This window comes from Penicillium pulvis (genome assembly GCF_028828015.1).
Source record: "Penicillium pulvis strain IBT 33274 chromosome Unknown contig_12_segment0_segment0, whole genome shotgun sequence".
Lineage (NCBI taxonomy): Eukaryota > Fungi > Ascomycota > Eurotiomycetes > Eurotiales > Aspergillaceae > Penicillium > Penicillium pulvis.
In genome coordinates this window covers 1,873,183-1,893,204 of record NW_026643072.1, presented here as the reverse complement: position 1 = coordinate 1,893,204, position 20,022 = coordinate 1,873,183, and the positions used below count along the sequence as shown (strand labels likewise).

The 20,022-nt window shown below is 48.2% G+C and overlaps 9 protein-coding genes across 9 annotated transcripts; 2 read left to right on the top strand and 7 right to left on the bottom strand.

The window, feature by feature from the left end:
- Positions 1–940: 940 nt before the first annotated feature.
- N7503_001917 (fatty acid desaturase) lies at positions 941–2,666 on the bottom strand (the record flags this gene model as incomplete). Its single annotated transcript, XM_057061464.1, has 2 exons — positions 941–2,414; positions 2,464–2,666. 2 exons carry the CDS (start codon positions 2,664–2,666, stop codon positions 941–943), a joined length of 1,677 nt encoding a protein of 558 aa, XP_056925426.1.
- Positions 2,667–5,995: 3,329 nt separating this feature from the next.
- Positions 5,996–6,205, bottom strand: N7503_001916 (uncharacterized protein; the record flags this gene model as incomplete). The annotated part of the gene is made up of 1 exon (XM_057061463.1): positions 5,996–6,205. The coding sequence occupies one exon, from the start codon at positions 6,203–6,205 to the stop codon at positions 5,996–5,998; it is 210 nt and encodes a 69-aa protein (XP_056925425.1).
- Positions 6,206–7,381: 1,176 nt separating this feature from the next.
- Positions 7,382–8,149, bottom strand: N7503_001915 (alpha/beta hydrolase; the record flags this gene model as incomplete). The annotated part of the gene is made up of 1 exon (XM_057061462.1): positions 7,382–8,149. One exon carries the CDS (start codon positions 8,147–8,149, stop codon positions 7,382–7,384), a length of 768 nt encoding a protein of 255 aa, XP_056925424.1.
- Positions 8,150–9,071: 922 nt separating this feature from the next.
- N7503_001914 (uncharacterized protein) lies at positions 9,072–9,382 on the bottom strand (the record flags this gene model as incomplete). The annotated part of the gene is made up of 2 exons (XM_057061461.1): positions 9,072–9,192; positions 9,258–9,382. Coding segments are annotated over 2 exons (246 nt in total), but the record flags the coding sequence as incomplete, so codon positions are not given.
- A 2,098-nt stretch (positions 9,383–11,480) lies between these two features.
- Positions 11,481–12,001, top strand: N7503_001913 (uncharacterized protein; the record flags this gene model as incomplete). Its single annotated transcript, XM_057061460.1, has 3 exons — positions 11,481–11,812; positions 11,872–11,939; positions 11,991–12,001. 3 exons carry the CDS (start codon positions 11,481–11,483, stop codon positions 11,999–12,001), a joined length of 411 nt encoding a protein of 136 aa, XP_056925422.1.
- A 1,032-nt stretch (positions 12,002–13,033) lies between these two features.
- Positions 13,034–15,315, top strand: N7503_001912 (glycoside hydrolase family 71 protein; the record flags this gene model as incomplete). Its single annotated transcript, XM_057061459.1, has 5 exons — positions 13,034–13,171; positions 13,237–13,768; positions 13,840–14,065; positions 14,126–14,583; positions 14,660–15,315. The coding sequence occupies 5 exons, from the start codon at positions 13,034–13,036 to the stop codon at positions 15,313–15,315; spliced, it is 2,010 nt and encodes a 669-aa protein (XP_056925421.1).
- Positions 15,316–15,588: 273 nt separating this feature from the next.
- On the bottom strand, positions 15,589–16,349 carry N7503_001911 (putative GPI anchored protein; the record flags this gene model as incomplete). Its single annotated transcript, XM_057061458.1, has 3 exons — positions 15,589–15,970; positions 16,030–16,166; positions 16,224–16,349. 3 exons carry the CDS (start codon positions 16,347–16,349, stop codon positions 15,589–15,591), a joined length of 645 nt encoding a protein of 214 aa, XP_056925420.1.
- A 263-nt stretch (positions 16,350–16,612) lies between these two features.
- N7503_001910 (alcohol dehydrogenase family protein) lies at positions 16,613–17,879 on the bottom strand (the record flags this gene model as incomplete). Its single annotated transcript, XM_057061457.1, has 5 exons — positions 16,613–16,670; positions 16,727–16,771; positions 16,820–16,871; positions 16,922–17,700; positions 17,761–17,879. The coding sequence occupies 5 exons, from the start codon at positions 17,877–17,879 to the stop codon at positions 16,613–16,615; spliced, it is 1,053 nt and encodes a 350-aa protein (XP_056925419.1).
- Positions 17,880–18,717: 838 nt separating this feature from the next.
- N7503_001909 (tryptophan synthase subunit beta) lies at positions 18,718–19,938 on the bottom strand (the record flags this gene model as incomplete). The annotated part of the gene is made up of 1 exon (XM_057061456.1): positions 18,718–19,938. One exon carries the CDS (start codon positions 19,936–19,938, stop codon positions 18,718–18,720), a length of 1,221 nt encoding a protein of 406 aa, XP_056925418.1.
- Between the last annotated feature and the right edge of the window lie 84 nt (positions 19,939–20,022).

Sequence of the window (20,022 nt, the reverse complement as noted above, 5' to 3'; positions counted from 1 at the left end):
TGAAGCAGAAGGATCCGTCTAATACGTCATCGATATATGCCCTTCATCCATTCGACCCAATTGTACAAATGGAGTTTGTAGACTAGCCGTAGTGAAATAGTGTGCCTACAAGGCGGCAGCCATACTACGGAAACACACCTGTTCTACATCGAGGGCTTTTGTCATCATACGAAGAGGCCGACGCGAGCACATACATGGGGAGAGCCGAGCATCGGTGGTGATCGGACGATGTTGAGTATCTATGGACCCATAGACAAGTAACTTGAATGAACTATTTGGAGCATGTGCATTGGGCTCCATATGCTACAGAACAGAGCGACGTTCACTTATGTAGCTGCTTTTGAATCCACTCGTCCATTTCAAGCTCCTTTGCAGAACTTCGCTTTCCTGGCTCCCATTACAGCATTTTTCCTACTAAGCGAAGGAATTGCTCCTTATTCTCTCCCTCGAGACTAATCTCCCGTTGTTCAAGAGGGGTGTGCACTCCCACCGAGACACCAGCATGGAGGTCACATAATGTCAGATAGTCGGTCATGGACACCCAACCTTCGGAAATTGCTTTTCAAGCCAGTCTCGGCCAAGTAGACTTGCAAGGCAATTGAATTCTCCCCCAAGCTATTGCTAGAACTATAAAAATGCCGTTGCACACTGTTCCAGAGCAATTTGAGCTTGGAAGGCGCCTGGTAGTAATGATGAAAATGACGAAATTGGACAGAAATCGGCGAGTAACCTAGCCTTTGTTTAAAATGCTATCACAATCTCTGTGATTGACAAGATGGACATTCGAATGGCCCAAGCCTTGTTAGTCGGGCGCATTAATATGCTAGGGCTGAGTAGTGGCTAAGAGTAGAAATTTTTTTTGATGTCAAACGTGTAAATTCACAGATCAAAATGGCTATCTACAAAGGGTATCTTGAAAACTATTTAACAAAAGTATGTATCAGTGCGAATGGTGGTGATCAGCGAAAACACCCTGTTCCGCGCATGCCTTTTGACATTCCTGCAAGATTCTCGCCTGCTTAGCGATATCACCCAACCGACTGATAACTTCCTTGTTACCGTCGTAGAAAGTAAACACAGCATAAGGGATCTTCACATCCTCACAAAATTCCTTAACGAACTGCTGTGTTTTGCGCAGATTGTGACGAGGGATGCGAGGGTACAAGTGGTGAATGGCCTGGAATTGAAGTCCGCCGTGGAAAAAGTCCAACCAAGCTGGGCAGTCCACATCCATAGTTGTGCGCAGCATCCGTTGAGGGAAAGATTCCTGGGGACCAAGATCCGCTGTGGACATAGCGTAGTGTGAAAGAGTGATTTGTACATGGAGTGGCGCAGTAACCATGTGAGAGATCAGGACGAAGGCGACACGACTCCACCAGGATGGAATACTGAGCCAGACAACGCCATAGCCAAACCAGATCCAGAAGAAAATTTGGCCGGCCAATTCAAACCACCTGTGCCACCAACCGGCGCCGTGTCGAGGACCAAGACCGAGGTAAATGTGCTCCCAGCTCAAGAAGTAGAGGTTAAAGCGACCGAAGAGGAGAATCGGGTAATACATGTAATGTTGGTATTTCACAGTGAATTTTGCCACGGCATCGTAAGCCATGACGCGATTGTGGTATGTGCTGAAAAGACTGCCGAAGAAGCGGTGGGAAAGGGCGAAGAAAGGCATAAGTTCGATGTCGGGGTCGTGCTCTGGAGCATTGGTGACAATGTGGTGAACGTTGTGGCTTCGCTTCCACCATCCAAGACTCAGACCACCGAGGTAATCGGCAATGATCATTCCAATCACAGTATCGGTCTGGAAATCGTGAGTGATACCCATATGGCCAGCATCGTGGGCAGAAAAAACGAGTTGATGCCAAAAACAGCCTAGGAAAAAGGCAGACAAGCAGAACCAAGAGTTCTTCAAGAAAAACAGGAAGAGACCAAAGAAGAGAGAGTATCGACTAATTTCAATGGCATATGCGCTGTAGTTGCAATTGTAAAGCCCAGCCGCACGAATGCGCTCGTTGAGTTGACGGTATTTCTGAACGATATTTGCCTGATCTTCCACTTCGAGTGAAGGATACTTGGATTCGTCCAGCTCAATCTCCTCTTGTGTTCGAGCATCTACCACAAATGTTCGTCCTTTGAGGTCCATCGGAGGAATAGAGCTGACAGCGGATGAGATAGTCGATGTTGAAAGTCTGCGCTTCAAGCCGAATGTGTCTAGTTTGGTGTCGAAAATGGGAGAAGGTGGTGCTGATGATTCCGAGCTGGATATGGGAGTGGAGGGACGCTCATCTTCTTGCTCGATGTATGGACGGAACTCTCCATATTGGATAGGAGGAATGAAGTTCTTCCATCGTCCCTCAATGCGACCGATCTGGAATTTGTTCATGCGCTGGCGTGCCTCTGATGAATGGAGCCTTTTGATTGTCAACATAGCACAGGTAGTAAAGTGGATGTAGTACTCACGCGTTCACTTCATCTGTGGCATCTTTGCCTATCATGTGTCGGATGGCTAAATCACCTCCAGGGTGGAATTTGACCCAGGCATCAAGTTTCAGCACTTTATCATCGACGATAATAATGAGATGGTTCTCCGCAATCATGCCTTCGATTTGGCGTCTGGACAGGACCTTGTCCCTCGCCTTCGCGAGGGTAGACATCTTGCTCATTGCCAAGGTTGTTCTGTAGAAAAGGGCAGGGAGATGGGAGGGAAGGGAAAGAATGACAAGGCAACTAGGTGGAAAGAAAAGAACAATTGAGAGAGAGAGACAGAGCGAGAGAGAAAGACCGTTAGGAATCTATATGTGGCACTGAAAGAATGGACGTCCTCTCATCAGACACCTAACCGTGACTGAAACTTCAAACAAGCACGAAAAAGAGTGGCAGATATGATATCAAAATAATTTCAAATGATTGGAGTTTGGAGCAAAGCCAAGGTGCTTTCCCTTTAAAGTAATTAGGGAGTACTGGGACACATTGCAATTGTATATCTATTCTGCTACCTAGAACTAGTGCCATAGCGCCAGATACCCCTCTCATCTGGATCAGTGGGACAAAAGGAGGGCTGTGCAAACGAGTGGCTCAAATGGATAAACGTGGGAGATACCCGTTGTGGAAATGAGGAAGGATAGTGCGAATACGGGGACGAGGACGAGTAATAGGCAACGAGGATCCATTTAGCGACGCTAGCGGGCTATACGCGCGGCCGATCTCCGATTCCACGTGACCTTAACCACGTTTAACTGTGGCTCCAAAGGACACCTATTACTGTAACTGTGGCCTAGTCCACCCGCCACTCTATTTTAAAGTTTATCTAGGGGCAAATCCGCAGTTAAAGTGAAGGACTCCGCAGAAAAGGCTAGTTTTAGCGTTCGGCTCTACCGTGGCTCAGGGCACGTGCAATCACCCTTTCCCTTATTTCTCTTTATCTCCTTTCGCCTCCTCAGGGCCTTTTGACGTGCCGTGCCCGTCTACGTTTTAGGGTTCCACCCCCACTAGCCCCATAACTCGCCTATACTTTGTCTCACATGTTAGGTCGACGGTCTGTTAGTTGACCTGCCGTACGCTACTTCCCAAACTAGTATTAGAGGGGTTAGATGTCGGCAAGTTAGTCGCATCTTGGAGTCCCCATCTTAGTGCGTGTCTCACTCTTAGTTTATCTATTCTGAGCGCAACAGTAATAAGGGGTCAAAACCCCACTATTCATGCCCCCTACCACCGCGTATTCGTTTACGTGGTTTTCTTAGAGGGCGTTCCCCGAGTAGACAGTCCACGCGGCTCCACATTGCAATCAGAGTTTTCCATTTGCTTCGGAGGCTAAAGTGAGCCAAGACTCCAGAAAATAGGGGACAGTGGGGAGGGTGGGGATTACCTTAACCATACTGAGCTTCAATAACGTCAAATCATTGTGGAAACTGATCTAAAATGCTAGGCTGAAATTTTGAAGCAGAGATCAGTGATGGCAAGAAAAAAGGGGCTTCGTGGCACCTCATTCAAGTAAACTGTGTCTTTCCGTCTGGCAATTTAGAAGGCGGGCGAAAAGAAGCGAGAAAGGGACCAAGAGACAGCTGCTTGGCACTGTTGCAGCTGTGTGGAAACCCCTGTACCCCAGGCACACACTTTAATCCCCAATCAATGAACTCTCTTTGGACCGTCGATCAACCCCTTCTGTCCGTGGTAGGCTTTGCCTTCGCTGCGTAGTGTAGTTACTTTTTCTCCACCGTCGCCACCACCGCCACCATATCCATCTTGGTCTTGGCTCCTCGTATATCCATACGCGTAGCACGCGTGAGCTATTAGCCGAAGCTCAATGCGAACTTTACCTGCTAGCCACATCCATTTTCTACCTAGTAGGTGCTATGTTCGCTTTTTTCTGGGTTTGAATAGCTTCACTTTGACCCCACCAGGGCGAGAATTCCAACACACACACACACATCTTACAAGCGTCTTTGCTGTTATCTCGTCTTTCAAGTATCAAATTTGTTAACTTCACGTTCTCCACTAACATCCTGCCAGGAGACTTAGCCTTCCATTTAACCCCAGTCACTTACCCCCCAGCCAGCTTTGCTTCAAGAGCGCTTCTCAATCTGTTACCAAGAAGCTGATTTCGATATCTCTACGTTCCACCATGTCTGACATTTTCTGTCTATCTTCGTTCACGCTCATTTCGAGGGCTTCTCCTTCACTAGCAGCTCTTTCTCCCTCACACCAAGCTCTAACCTATATAGGCCGCCCTACAGAGATTTTCTCTGAATAACCCGTCTGTCCACTACCAAACCTACCTACACCCTCGAGGCCCTCAGACTCCTCACTCAGCATTCTATAAGCCTCGATTTGATAAAATAGCTAGAAGAGAAGAGTGACGGATTCATTACCCGCAAACTATCTAGGCACCGCCGTTACGCTATCAGGGAGGGAAGACCGTCCTGTGGACCGAGACTCCTGCAGCTCTGCATGCTCTCGCCGTCGAGGACTAGCTCGCACCTTTGGCTGGTCTTACAAAAATCGATCACATCTTCACAATCTGAAAGGGGCTATGTGCCGTAGGACAGAAAGAAAGCCTTGCTTACTGTTGTCAAATATTGTGCAAGCACAGGGAACGATGCGTTGCTTATCGTGTTCGGATCCTTTCGGGTCCAGGGCCCTCCTTGGTGACCTCAGATCCTTCAGAAATCAGCCAAGCCAATATCCCTATATGATATATTGTGAATCATGGTTGGCGATGGCTTATCGTGAACTGGGAATGCTTGTAGAATAATACAGCATTTCGGGTTCCGACTAAATAGACCCTTGCCGGGTGAATGCGTACCTAGATCTCACCGGCAACGATCCCCGACATTCAATGAATAACACGGATCTTACCTTCGCTACTTTCTCTAGCATTGGGGTCTGTCAGTGTCAGAGGTTGCCAAGCGGAAAAAATATGGCTTGAGTTCCTAGCATATTCTTTATGGAAATCTCACCCTTTGAAATAACTGGGATGAGTCTCCATAGAACCAAACAAACGCATCATTATACTGTTTCCACGATGAATTTGATGCCATTTGGTTCATTTGTGTGCTTCGTAAATCTGAGCCGTGAACCGCAAGCCTTTGCAAGAATCATGTCACGTATCACAACGGAGGCAAGCCATATGGGTGAAATAATGCACGTCACGAAAATGATGACAGCACGATCTTGGCAGCGACCGAAGGAAAAAGTGAAAATAGAGCGGGAGATAAAGCCGCCATTGTCTATGTCGAAGAAGGGTCCTTGGATTCCTAGCCCTGGCTTTAATGAATTCCGCATTCACTGTTATTACTCGACGGCACTTTTTTTGGGTACGGTCCCTGGAGTCGGAAACTGGAGGTAACGATCACACTCTAACACACAAGAAAACAACGGCTATACCGCGAATCACGGATGACTTCCACCGCCTCAACGATGTCGGCTGGTACGGCGCTGGCTACCCTGTCACCTAGATGTCGCTCATCCGCACATGCGGTCGTGTCTACACATTTTACGACATCCGGTGGTCGTACATCGCACTGCTACTCATTTCTGAGCTGGGATCAGTGATCTGCGCAGTGCCCCAGAGCTCGAAAATGCTTATAGTGGGACGTGCCGTTCCAGGAGTGCGAGCTGCTGGCTTGATAAGCGGCGGGGCCACGATTGTCTCATATTGCGTGACTCTGAGAAAGCGCCCGATTGTATTGTGGGTTCTTTTCATGATGTATGGCGTTGTGTCTGTGACGGGACCGTTAATTGGCGGTGTTAAACCGGACAACGCGAGACTTACTTAGCGATTTGCTTTTGGGTGAATCTTCGTTAGTATATTCGAAAGCCCAGTGCGACAGACGCTGATATGCGCAGCATTCGGAGCAGTTGCATTGCCTTCAAGTATGGTTCGCACCGAGGAACCCTCCACCGGCAGCTAAGGCAGGACTGCATCCTAAGGAAAAGTTACGCCAGCTGGATATCCCAGGCGCCAAAGTTTTGGTTGGATCAATAACTTGTTGGATGTATGCTCTATAATGGGGAGGGACAGTTTATTCAAGGTCGTGCAGACTTATGCAGAAGTACTACATACAAGCGAAAAAAGAAGTTGGGGGCGAGGCATTCGCCAAATTGGCTGAATTCATATACTGATAGCTTATAATAACTAGAGTGTTAATCCTTTGGTGACAATTCAGTGGACAACAAGGACCGCTTCGGTTTAGAGACTGCCATTCTTCTCACATGGGCCCATCTGTGTTGCCTTCGCATCTCCATGAACTACATGGTCTCCAATTTTCGCCCCCAAATACAGGCTTCTCTGTGGGGCTACAATGTATTGAACTAGTACAGCACTTCGTCCCGACCCTCGCGACACAAAGAGAAATGGGTGTCAAGGCTTTCTGGGCAGTTTCGTTGTGGTGGTCTTTGCCGGGAGGTAAATAGACCATAGCACATAATGAGCCTTAAGCGCCAGCTAGCTAGCAATATTGAAAAGTCATCGCTGAATGAGGCAACTGCCATGAAATACGACGTATCGTATGCAGTCAGCCGAACGAACTCATGCAGATCCAGGGCTGAACAAGTTACGATCGGCCTCGATGATACAAAGAGTTCCTGCGATTAATTCCCACATGCACGACCTTAGGCCGGAGGATATAGGAAATTTTATCTCCTTTATTGACGCGTTAGGCAACGCATGGTATTTGAATGTCAAATGCTCAGTCGAATCAGTTACGCACTTCCATTGGTCTAGCATATTCATCCTTCCAACCAGCCATTGGGCCTACACAGAAATATGGCCCACTATGGATTATAATCATGAGTACTTTTTTGGGAGGAAATATTAGATGTGGAGCACATTTGCATGGGGCTATTTAATGCCTGTCTTTCTTAGTGCACTAATCTCTGGCTAAGCCAGAATCTGTTCAATAACTTTCGCGAGTTCCTCCGGTTGGGTAATGTTAGGACAGTGACCCGTCTCCAGCGTGAATTTCTGTACTTCACGGCCCGCCGCCTCCATTCCCCCCACCATATGATTTTGGTATCTCATAGGAAACGTCATATCATCGGTCGTAAAGATATACGTGATGGGGATCTCGCGCCAGGAACAGTGCGTCAAGGGCTGGTACATAGCTTTACCGTTGAAACGCTCCCAACATCCCAGGTAATCTTCCATGTCTTCATCTGAAAGACCCGGACCCACCAGCAAAGTTTTTGGGTCGCGAGAGACACAGCTTTTGTCTTCTGGGATATCGAATGCGAGGGGCACCAAGTTCATGTCACCAAGCTCCTCAATGAGATCCATCATGGATTGGCCCTCCTTGTTAGCCGCACCAGACATGTAGATAAGTCGTGCCACACCACCAGGTAAGCCCTGCTGCTTGCGGGCTTCGAGTCCCAGGCCGACGAGCCCATTGGTACCGACTTGGCCCCCATACGAGTGCATGAGAACAACAACAGATCGGCCGGCATCGGCCAGTTCGGTCACAACCTTGTCGACGATCTCAACGTCTGTGTATAGATCCGCGATCGGGGGCCTTGCGTTGTTTACGGTCAGCAGGCGAGGGACATGGACGGTGAGACCTTGGGATTCGAGAAGCTTGCGAAGCTTGTCGTAGGCCGCTGGAAGATGCCAGGCACCGCTGACAATGACAATGTCGGGCTTGGAAGCAGACATGGTGGGTGTTTTGATCGAACGGTAGAGACTTAAATGTAAAATGCCTCGAGGATTGGGGATAAGAACCCTTGGGAGATGTTTCCAAGGATGGAGATAGGAGAAGTTTCGAAGATTCAATTTTGGTAGAATGGTACCTCCTTATATATTTTGTTTGAAAAATGGGTACTCGGAATTTTCTTTTCCCCCTCTTTGTTTTCTTTGAGATAGTTGGGGGCGGTTTCTGGGCAGTTGAGGGGTTGTAGATACCAAATTACATTACATTGTTACCCCTCCGGTAATCAACTTCAAAGATCTGCATATGTGCGGTTGAATATGATTTCTTTTCTGCTTTTGACCTGAAAAGGACATATTTAATTATAATTCATCGTCCGATGTTACTCGCATATCTGTCTGCAAACGCACCGAATTCACGTGACGCATTGTGTGGTGTGAAATATAGTATGCCTTGTCGAAAAATTGCCCTAACTCAGTCGTGTTTGTTTGAGTATGCTGTGCTAGCGTCGGGACAACCGGCATCGCCGTTTGGTGCCTTTTGAGAAGAACCTATATCTGCTCCCTGACATATGCGCAAATGGCGTAGCAGACTAGGGAACGTCGCAAGGCACGAGCATATGATGCTCATGTTCAGTTCAATCATTGCCCAGATGCCGGGATTTATTAAAGAATCTTCCAAAAGTCAGTAGGGGTAAGAAAAGCGCAACCTCTGGAGGAAGAGGCCCAAGAGACATACACGTCACATCGCTCATCTCCATAGTTGCCAGAGATGCAATACGCACGATACTTGCAATACACACACGAAGTTTTTTATCAGCACCGGATCACTGCGTGAATTCAAATTTCGAACTCACAATCCTCCAACGCAAAATACACCGGACAGAAGAACCTTCCGCTCTGGGCTTAAGTGAAGTCTCCACAACAGCGGCTATGGAAGGCAAAGAATGACTAAATCCAAGATGGCGTTGATAACTCCAGCAGCAACCCATAGGTCCTTAGCATGGATGGTTGTGTGGGGTAGCCATGTTTTCCATTGTGCTTCAACTGGGCTAGTTATAGAAATTAAGCAAAATACGGCTGATATGAAGGAGCCGAACACAAAGAATCCAGTGACCCAGGATAGAATTCGGGATGTGTCGTAAACATTCCAAGGTTAAAGATGCGGCGGTAAAAGAGTAGAATTGAGACTTTAGACAAAGTGATGCTCATATTGTATATAACCTCGTTGGCCAGGGTGAACTATAGCGGATGACAATTTATCAATTAGTACTATCAATCAGCTTGAGATATATTGATTGCCTAAGGACTAATAGCACCTTGGGTAAACATCAACTGAGACGAATTCATACCTGAAAGAATTTTTCCAATGTCTGATTGCTATACTCTTCTATATGATAACCGGCCCGTCCGACCGTTGAGTCAAGAGATATACTCATCAAAAATTCATATGCGAAAACCAGTGCCCCGAGGCAAGCTCAGTCATCCCACTTTACCGAGAGAGTAAGTCTTCGGGATGTAAAACGCAAAATGACTGAAACAGTGGAAAGCAAAGTCATCATTGCTGTGGTACCCAGAAATATCACACAGTAGTGACTAGTTCCATTCGGCATAATATCATGCGTTGTCATGGTCAAATAATGCTCGTCTCCTGGCGCAGGCACAATGAGATCGAAGAGAGAAAAAAGACTCCTGGTCAGTGGGAATTCAAGAGTCAACTAAAGTATGAGGCCCGAGATGGAACAAAGAAACGCGCATTGACCCTGAACCCCCTACTTACCATAGCTGAGGGCTGAGGATGAGAATTGATCCATCACCTCAGGGCACCTTGGAATCTTTGCTAAAAGAAAATCAATCTGTCATCACTCATCGCCCTGTAAAAACCGGCAGCTTTGAAGAAGGCGGTTTTTGCTTACTTGCCAGCGACGGATGCCTCGGATCCCATGATGACACGAAGGACAGCCAAAGAGCAGAACTTGGTTCCTTCACAACATCCAAAAACTGGAAGTACACAGGCTCACCAATAAATAATGCAGTGCGAGCAATGTTTGACTCGTCGCCAATCGCCTCTATCGTCTCGTCAATGACAATCTTGGAGTTCGGAATTCAATGTCCTCGTCTTGAGGCCTTCTGTGGCCAATCGTGGTACACTTCGCCGCGAAGCTTAGTGCACTGAGTGCAGCTCCCATAGGCTACTCAGGAATATCCGTAACAATTGAAAATAGTGGAACTAAAGATCTGGTGGTTGTCTTGCATTGCGCAGCCTCTCCAGAGAGCTTTATCTTACTCGCCTAATGATTTTCATTAACGAAAGCATGAATAGTAATCTTACTATCAGGTCCCGCAGGCTGGCAGAGAACCGCAAATCTAGTTCGATAATGCTGAGAGACCCAATGTGCGTATTGACTCTGTAGTCCTGACTCCGCCATGGCATCAAGGGGACGAAATTGTGGCGTCCATCGGCCGTCATACCGCCTTGGGAAGACCGAAGCCAATGGCTCGGACCTCTCATTTATCTCCCCATCTCGTCCAATCCGCATAATCCGCCCTGTATCCAATCGCGTTACCGAAAAGTTGACCAAACGTCAGAGAAAAAGTGGCGTTTTGTTAAACGTGGTCAAATCAAATCTTGGTTTCAGCCGACCGTCGAAATGACGCACTCTGGCATAGCTGTGATTCGCCCTTGGACCACTAGCTATGAATTAATGCCGACTCATTATCACCTATGTGGGAGGCTAAGCCGATCGGGCAGGTTATCATGTTTCTGGGCTGCTGATTGAGAAAATTAAGTTGGGAGCGAAATACTCATACGTACACGGCTTTTCAGGTGTGACGCAATAACACAATAACACACATCAAGAACTCATGAAATCCTCGCGGACGTGCAGAAACGAATATCACATTTCAGTGTCTTGTCCGACATTCCTGGAGATGGCAATTTGGATATGCTGTATCTCTACACCGCAATGCTGGCAATGGGATTGTGTGGGGAATTACTGGGATTCATGGACGCGCGCTAGTCTTCGCCCGACAGGCTTAATTTGTTTATACTTTAGCCTGACGTCACATCCTGACGAGGAAAGGCAAGGGCTATGTTGATCTTTCTGTTTTTGAATCAACGCCTTGACGTCAGTTCTCCTCTGGAGGAATGGGGAACTGTACATTTTGTTTAAAATGGAGTCGATGGTTAGCCCTGGGGAAAGTTCTAAGCATTATAAGTTCATACTCCACATCCTGACCCACAAAGTTGTCAACCTCGGATCCTTTATACTTTCCATCTTTCTACTTCTTTCCAACAACATTAACAAAATTCGCACTATAAAAATCACAGCTATCCACTATGGCTATATTCAGTCGCGATCACTCCACCAGTGCTTCTTCATCCAGTCCTCGTTCATCGGGCATGTCGACTCGCTCCTCTACCGGGCATAGGAAATATGCCGACGATTCTTCCCGCACGTCCTTTTCCTCTAGATCTTCAACAGGTAGCACCCGCCGACACGGCTTTCTCCACCGTACACCTGAAGATCCTTCGATCCAAGCGGCTCGAGAGCAGGTTTCTCGTGCGGAGACTGCAGAGCAACAGGCAGATAGCGCGCTGATCGCGTCCCGGCGGGCGGTTAAAGAGGCCCGGGATCATGTTAAACACCTTGAGCGTGAAGCTGCTGAAGAGTAAGTGAGGAATACTCCTACTGAGATTCGCATTTTACTGACGGCGATGTTCTTATTAGTGCTCGACTTGCGAGAATTAAGCACGACCAAGCGAAGTCTATCTCTAAGCGCGCAAAGCCTTTGGGCCGTAAGTCTTTCCTACCCCTACGAGATAAACTAAGACTAATACAGAGTAAAGGCCATTTGTAAGCTACGGCTTTCAGAGAATGCAATGCTGGAAAGGAATAAATACCTCCCTGATGATTCTGGTCTCCCTTCTGTACCATCATGCGCTACGATCCTCATGTACAATTAGCCAAGCGTTATGTTTTTGCTTTCATGGCCCTGTTCACGTTACACATTGAACTTTATCATCGGTCACAATACACGGAGATCTTTGAAGCTACTCCAAATTGAAAGTCCGATCAATGTTGAATCTCTTGAGTAGTGTGTTTGATCACCTTCTAGACCTATATGTGCATGATTGGGTTACATTCGGGATGTTACCCCATACTCGGGTGACGAGATGTTGTTTTCAGTCCCAGATTCTTACTCGTTACTAACACCCGAAACACGTGTAAATCCTCCGTTTCAACCTAAATCTATGCTTACTTTTTGAGGGGTACGAAGTACCAGCATATGAATATTCCTTTCACCCCGAGAATGAGATGCAATGGCAAAATGTGGCGAGTAATGACCTTCTCAGCGTCGTAGAAATTCAACAGTTTGTGTAACACGCCACAACTTTGTGCTCCGTGGGTACCAAGACTTTCCCTGCAGACAGATACTTCCCAGTAAAAGCAAGTCTCCAAGGTTGTGCTTCGGTTCCCTGGTCATTATCAGGAGCATGGTTACCGTGTGCTCGCTGTTTCAAATCCAAGTCAAGATAAGGACTGCCAGTATATCTCTGTAGGCCAGAACATATATAAGTGTCCGTTTCAATTGACCCCCGTGGTTATATCTCCGGGGCCATAAATGTCATTCCCATTCTCATATTACGCAACTTGCATATGAGATGCTTTGTAAATCCAAAAAACTGGAGCCAGAGTTACATTTTTTTCACATCAGCTGCCATATGCGAAGATCATCCTCCGAGGCGGTTGCGGCATCCACCAATTAATGTCAGCATCGGAGGTCCGACTGATCGATGGAGATGAGGTAGGAATATAAATATTGTAGCTGAGCTCACAGCGGCAATATGGACTAGTATCAAGACTCCTCAACCAAGGGCTACAAAGCAATATGGCTCTATCAACTCTTCTAGTCATCTTTATATCACTCATAGGAATATGGGCAAAGTCAATTCCTGTAAGAGGCAGTTTTGATGATGTTGAGGTTTCTGATCAAGCTGGCAATCGTCTGGTCTTTGCACATTTCATGGTACAATATCAAGTCTTTCTCAAATGATCATGCAGTTCGTTAACAGTGTTGGGATATCAAAATAGATTGGGATTACCAGCGACAGAACCAGTGCCTCTGCCTACGACGACGATATGCAACGAGCAAAGTCACTCGGCATCGACGCCTTTGCCTTGAACATCGGCGTTGACCCATACACCGACCAACAGTTGGAACTTGCATATGAGTCCGCAGCAACCAACGGAATGAAAGTATTCCTTTCATTCGATTTCAATTGGTGGAATACCGGACAAGCATCTGCGGTCGGCCAGAAGATTTCCCAGTACTCCAACAAACCAGCCCAGTTGATGGTTGACAACAAGGTTTTCGTATCCTCTTTCGCTGGAGATGGACTGGACGTGGGAGCTTTACGGGCAGCTGCCGGAAAACCAATTTTCTTTGCACCTAACTTCCATCCTTCTCAAGGGACTGACATCTCGCCTGTTGATGGGCTACTCAATTGGATGGCTTGGCCGAACAACGGGAACAATAAAGCACCTTCTGCTGGAGCTAATGTATCCGTTGCGGATGGGGATAAGGTCTACGTCAATGCCTTAGCAGGGAAGGCCTATATTGCACGTAAGTTTCCTTTCCAAAAGTTGATCTATCAGCACCTTTTGAGTGTTGTAATTAATTTCCGTCTGATATAGCCGTTTCACCCTGGTTCTCTACCCATTTTGGACCAGAGGTTTCCTACAGCAAGAACTGGGTATTTCCCTCGGATCTGCTTTGGTATAATCGGTGGAACGAAGTATTGGCCCTCGGCCCGAGATTCATCGAGATTGTGACTTGGAATGATTATGGCGAATCGCATTATATCGGGCCTTTGAAGTCACCTCATACTGATGACGGTGCTTCCAGATGGGTCAATGATATGTGAGAAAAACCTCCCCCTACGCGAATATAGAAATTTTACTGAGTGTTTTATTTTTCTAGGCCCCATGATGGATGGCTAGAAATCTCGAAGCCATTCATTGCAGCCTTCAAAGATGGTGCAAAATCGCCAGACAAATACATTACTGATGAGAAATTGGTTTACTGGTACCGACCAGCGCCACGAGACGTTAACTGTGACGCAACAGATACCTGCATGGTCCCTGCTAATAACGGTAGCGGAAACTATTTCCTAGGCCGTCCAAATGGTTGGCAATCCATGCAAGATTCTGTTTTTGTTGTGACCTTGCTTCAGTCACCTGCGACTGTCCAGGCAAATTCCGGCGGCAGCGTTTACCAATATGACGCACCGGCTGGGGCATATGCACAAGCTGTCCCTATGAACGTTGGTGTGCAGGCTTTCTCGATTAGTCGTGATGGGAAAGCGGTGCTTTCTGGTGTCAGTCTCAAGCCCATTATTAATGGGTGTGTTTGTGGTCTTTATAATTTCAACGCTTATGGTAAGGATCTCTCACAACTGATGTTCTCACTCTGAAAAGAAAGCATATGTAAGCTGACAACTTGACCTCGCAATAGTGGGAAGTCTTCCAGCGGGCTTTAGCGATCCGCTTCAACCAGATGGCCTAGCAGCCTTCCTTCAGGGATTGCATGTGACAACCTGTCGCCCGACCCCTTCGTTAGGTACTGCTACCCCAACCGCATCCACCACCTCCTCGACTTCATTGCCGCCAACGGGGCCACCGACTACCACATCATCCACGACATGTTCAACTTCTCCTTGCCCAACGGGGCCACCGACTACCACATCACCCACGACATGTTCAACTTCTCCTTGCCCAACTGGATCATCGACTACAACGCCAGCCGTGACTGCCACTGTCACCCAGACTATCACCCAGACAGTAACTGTCACTTCCTGTTCAGGAGATAGTGGAGGCGGCGGCGGCGGTGGCGGTGCTGGAGGTGGCGGTGGGTCAGGAGGTGGAGGAAAAGTCTGCACAGGAGGCACAGGGCCTGGAAATTATGTGGGACTCTGCAACTTCAGTTGTGGATATGGTTACTGCCCACCTGGTCCTTGCACCTGTACTCGATATGGAGCACCTGTCCCGGCACCCCCCTCAACGGAGACAAACGGTATCCCCTTGCCTGGTGAAGATGACTCGTACGCTGGTCTTTGTAGGTTTGCCTGTGGTCTTGGATATTGTCCCCCCACCGCCTGTACAACGCGATGAGGTATGAGCGCGTCTGATTTGATTAGTACTGATTTTATGAACATATTCTCGCTTTTCCCCGGTGGCCCTTATTAGATTGGCTTTCTTGGGTCACTGGATTTTTGTGAATAGTCAATATATTGAATGCCTGTGTGAAAATCAATCTCATTACGGTACTTTCAGATGGTCCGACTTAGGATCCCAGGGGGATAAAAAATATTATGTAACGTACAAAATGCCACTATGTGTATGTATCCTAATGTACCAAAATATACACGATTTCCAAACCGATGCTTACAGGGCAGCGGCAACCAGCGCCATGGCAGCGCCTCCGAGAGCAATGCCGGGGTTGCCAGTCACCCGGGAAAGACCTCCAGTGCTAGTCGCAGAGGTCTGGCTGGTAGATGCAGCTCCCGAGGTACTAGAGCCGGATCCAGTAGTTCCAGCAGCTTCAGTCGTTCCAGTCTTATCAGCGGTAGAGGTGTGTTTCGCGTCGGTCGTGGTAGACGCAGAAGTGGCAGTGGGACCAGCGGTAACAGTCACAGCCAGCATGGTAATATCGGTCTTGGCGAAGGTCCCTGTCTCGGTTCCAGGGAAGTTGGCTCCAGTGCCGCTCGCGATCTCAGTGCAAGCGGCAGTGGTAGTACCACCGAGGGAGCAAATAATGCTATCGTAGCTACTCACGGAATTAGAGCCTCTTCAAATTTGCCTACTTTATTGGGGGCAATTTCTTACAAATCTTCAGCTGGCTCACTCATGCTGTATCGCATTGTCGTTGGGCCCGCTGTCATGTATAGCCCTGGGCCCATGCCGCAGTCCGAGCTATCGGTGCCCGCAGGGCAATTAATGCTGTATGTGGTGGTACCGGCGCTCTATATGGAGTGGGTTGGTTAGCTGGGGTTTGCCGATCATTGTCGATCAGTACGGACCTCTCCCATGACTGAGGCTACCAGTGATTGCGGGTCGGCAAAGGGAATAAACAGAGAAACGACACTGGACTGTGCGGCTGCAAGGCCGACGGTCGCCAGGAGGAGACTGCAAGTTTTCAATGACATGGTATCGGTGGTGGTGGTTTAGGAAACAAGAGTGGATGTGAATAAAGAAAAGGGTTGCGGCTTGTTATTTTTTCTCCTGAAAAACCCGGAAAGTCGGCGCTTCAGGGTCCAGGCTAGTCCAGGGTCCATTCAGGGTCTAGTGCCCGATTTACGGAGTGGAGTTCCCCAAAGTGGAATAGTGCGAACTCCAAATCTATTAATGAACCATTGGTGCGGAATTGACTTCGTCTTTAGAGATGAGTGCTAATTTGACATAACTCGGACTACTTATCTGCCTCAAAAATGACCTTCTGGCATCGCATGTTGTTAAAATCATCGAAACTGCGAAATCATCAGCATTTTTTTCTTCATTTCAAATATTAGAAGCGATGACTTACGCCTGCACAGCCTGAGAAAGAGGTCGGATATCATCAGACATGAAACTGTGGCTTGTTAGTCGTGTTACGAAGCTGAGGTGATTGATGACTTACTTGAGCACATCCTGCTTCTTTGCCAAGAGGTTCATGGCCTCACCAAAGATACCTACCAAGGTCAGTCACCACAACAATCATAAGTTCGGGATTTCAACATACTCCGCACGGGACACCGTCCCATCTGGATACGCAAGTTCTTCCCATACGCCTCGTTACCAGTCCACGGGATCTCGCCATTGTGCACGCCCACACTAGAGAGGATTCCCCATGGGCGCAACATCTCAAATCCCATCCGCAATGCACTGCTATGCCCCACAACCTCAATCACGACATCTGCTCCACGACCATCCGTCAAAGCCTTAACTCTCTCCCGTAAACCCTGCTCATCTTCCTGGTAGTTCCAGGCCTCCGCACCTAAGCTTTCAGCGAGCTTAAGACGAGATGGCACACTGTCGATCGCAATCAGGTGCTTAGGGCGATGATCCAAGGCGCTGACTAGAGCACAAATTCCCACTGGTCCACATCCAAAGAGGAGAACGGTGCTCTTTTCGATCGCTGCCTTGTCTAGGGAGCGAAAGGCGTTTGAGGCGGCAAAATACCCTGTGGGGAAGATGTCCGCCATCAGGACTAGCTTTTTCTCGTCAATAGTCGAGGGCGCATGGACCAAAGTGGCATCTGCTAAAGGCACACGGACGTACTCCGCCTGTCCGCCATCCAACACTGCGGATCCATAGAGTTGACCCCGAGCGCAGCGTGATGAAAAACCGCCGTCACAGTAGAAACAGTCCCCGCAACTGACTGTGAAGGGCGATACGACACGATCTCCTGTTTTGAAAGTCTTGACTTTATCTCCGACTTCAAAAACCTCCCCGGTGAATTCGTGGCCCATGATGAATCCAGTTCCCGAGGGTTGGTGACCACGGAAGACGTGTAGCTCACTGCAGTCTTGTCAGTCAAGTCTTGGCTGGCCCTTTGCCTCTGAATTTTCCTCAACTTACCTGCCACATAGTGCCGTGTACCGTACTTTCACGATCACGTCTGTAGAGTCTTTGATCTGAGGCCGCGGACGCTCCTCGAGAGCGACCTGCAAAGGACCTTTGAAAACCACCGATTGCATACTGAAGGACTTCAAGGTTATAAAGCTTCGTTCTGTGGGAACATTGGTTGCATGATGACAGGAATTGATGCGGGGTTGGTGTTTGTCGTGTACAGCTTGAGGGGTTGCTTTTGCCTCGGTTGTCCTCGGGTCTTTTCCCACGCTTCTGGGGGATTCTGTATTCAGGCACAACCCTTTGGGATCCTAGAGACCCAGTCAGGACTTAAGGCCTTCGAAATCTTTAAAGCTAAAATTGCAATGTTTCTGAGGAAATGAAGTCATTCCAAGGTTGATCTAATTAGCCTAAAGCTGTCTTAGCGATGACTTATGTCGGATGGCAATGAGACAGGTCGGCTGTAGCTCAGACTAGCCATTGTGGCATATTGAAGGTCTGGAGTACCTTTAAATCACGTCACGGTCGGAATGACTCGGTCGGTATAATGAAAATGGCTTGGTGGTTGGGAGAGCCAGTGCTTAGCCTAGTAAAGATAACACCAGTGTCGGGGTATCATGTGTCCAATCAGTGATCATTTTTATCCCCTCTACCCATGGATATAATTTTCAGTGCTCACTGGAGAAACTCCTTAGGCTGTAGAGAGTCCGTGTTGAGGTTATAAAACTGCGGTGTCATAATTCCTCACGTGGTATATATCCCGCGAGTACCGTGGGAGCACGTCCCGAAGGAACAATACCCAGCTTTTCTAATTGCGAACAATGCGCCAATCAAAATTCAAGTTTATAGCATCTATAGCAATGGCTGATACATCCATTAGGGCTCCAAATCCGTACCTATGGCCAATATTACCAATGGAAAACCCCAGCTAGTTGACTGCTAGACAATCCACCCTACTGCAACCTGCTATTCACCTGTACCATAATTCTCAAGCACATAGTCAACATCTTTGTCGCCACGCCCAGAAAGATTAATCAGTATCCGCTCGGACGAAGGGCGCTGCGCCGCCAATCGGATAGCGAACGCTACCGCATGCGCACTTTCCAACGCAGGGATGATGCCCTCAGATTTTGCCATACGAAAAAATGTACTGATGACTTCTTCATCTGAAATTGTTGCGACAGAGAGTCGACCGGCTTCATGCAGCATCGCAATCTCCGGGCCAATGCCAGGGTAGACGAGCCCAGATGCCACAGATGAGACACTCGCAGGCGTACCGTCGTCCTGCTGCAGCACAATCGATCGGGCACCATGCAAAGTTCCTGGTCTTCCATACGATAAGGTCGCCGCGTGCTGACCCAGTTCACCGGATTTGCCCAACGGCTCCACAGCGTGCAGAATGACTTCCGGATCATCAAGGAAGCCCGAAAACATCCCCATCGCATTCGAGCCACCCGCGACGCACGCAACAACATGCTCGGGTAAGCTCCCATCCATGATAGAAAGGAACTGCTCACGGGCCTCTTGGCCAACCACACTCTGGAAGTCTCGAACAAGCATAGGGAAGGGATGTGGCCCGATAGCGGATCCGATCGCATACAGCGCGTGCGCATGCTGCTCAACATAGGCGTTGAATGCAGAGTCGCTAGCCTCCTTCAAGGCAGATTGGCCAGCCGTTGCTGACACTACGCGTGCACCGAGCAGCTCCATGCGACCAACATTTGAACTTTGTTTACTGATATCGATCTCACCCATGTGAATTTCACATTCGAGTCCAAAATAAGCGGCTGCAGTTGCGAGTGCGACGCCATGCTGACCGGCCCCGGTCTCGGCAATCAGCTTCGTCTTACCCAGTTTCTTGGCAAGAAGTGCGAAGCCAACACAGTGATTGATTTTGTGTGCGCCTGTGTGGTTCAAATCCTCTCGCTTGACGAAGATCTGAGCACCTCCGACTTGCTTCGAGATATTTTCCAAGTGATGTACTGGTGTTGGTCGCCCTTGGAGTCCGATTCGCACTTTCTTGAGTTCGCGCTGGAACTCTGGCGATTGACGTAGCTCCTGGTAAGCATTGGCTAATTCTTCTAGTGCTGGTTGAACCTCCGGTGGGTAGTAATTCCCGCCAAACTGGCCGTAATACCCTTTGGCATCGGGGTAGCTTTGGATATATGGATTTTCAGAATTCGGCATAGTGACCGTTGCTGAAGGTGAAAAGCAACCTCCGATTTGTAGAAGGCACCTAAACAAAGGCTATGTATGGACGATAGGGAGACA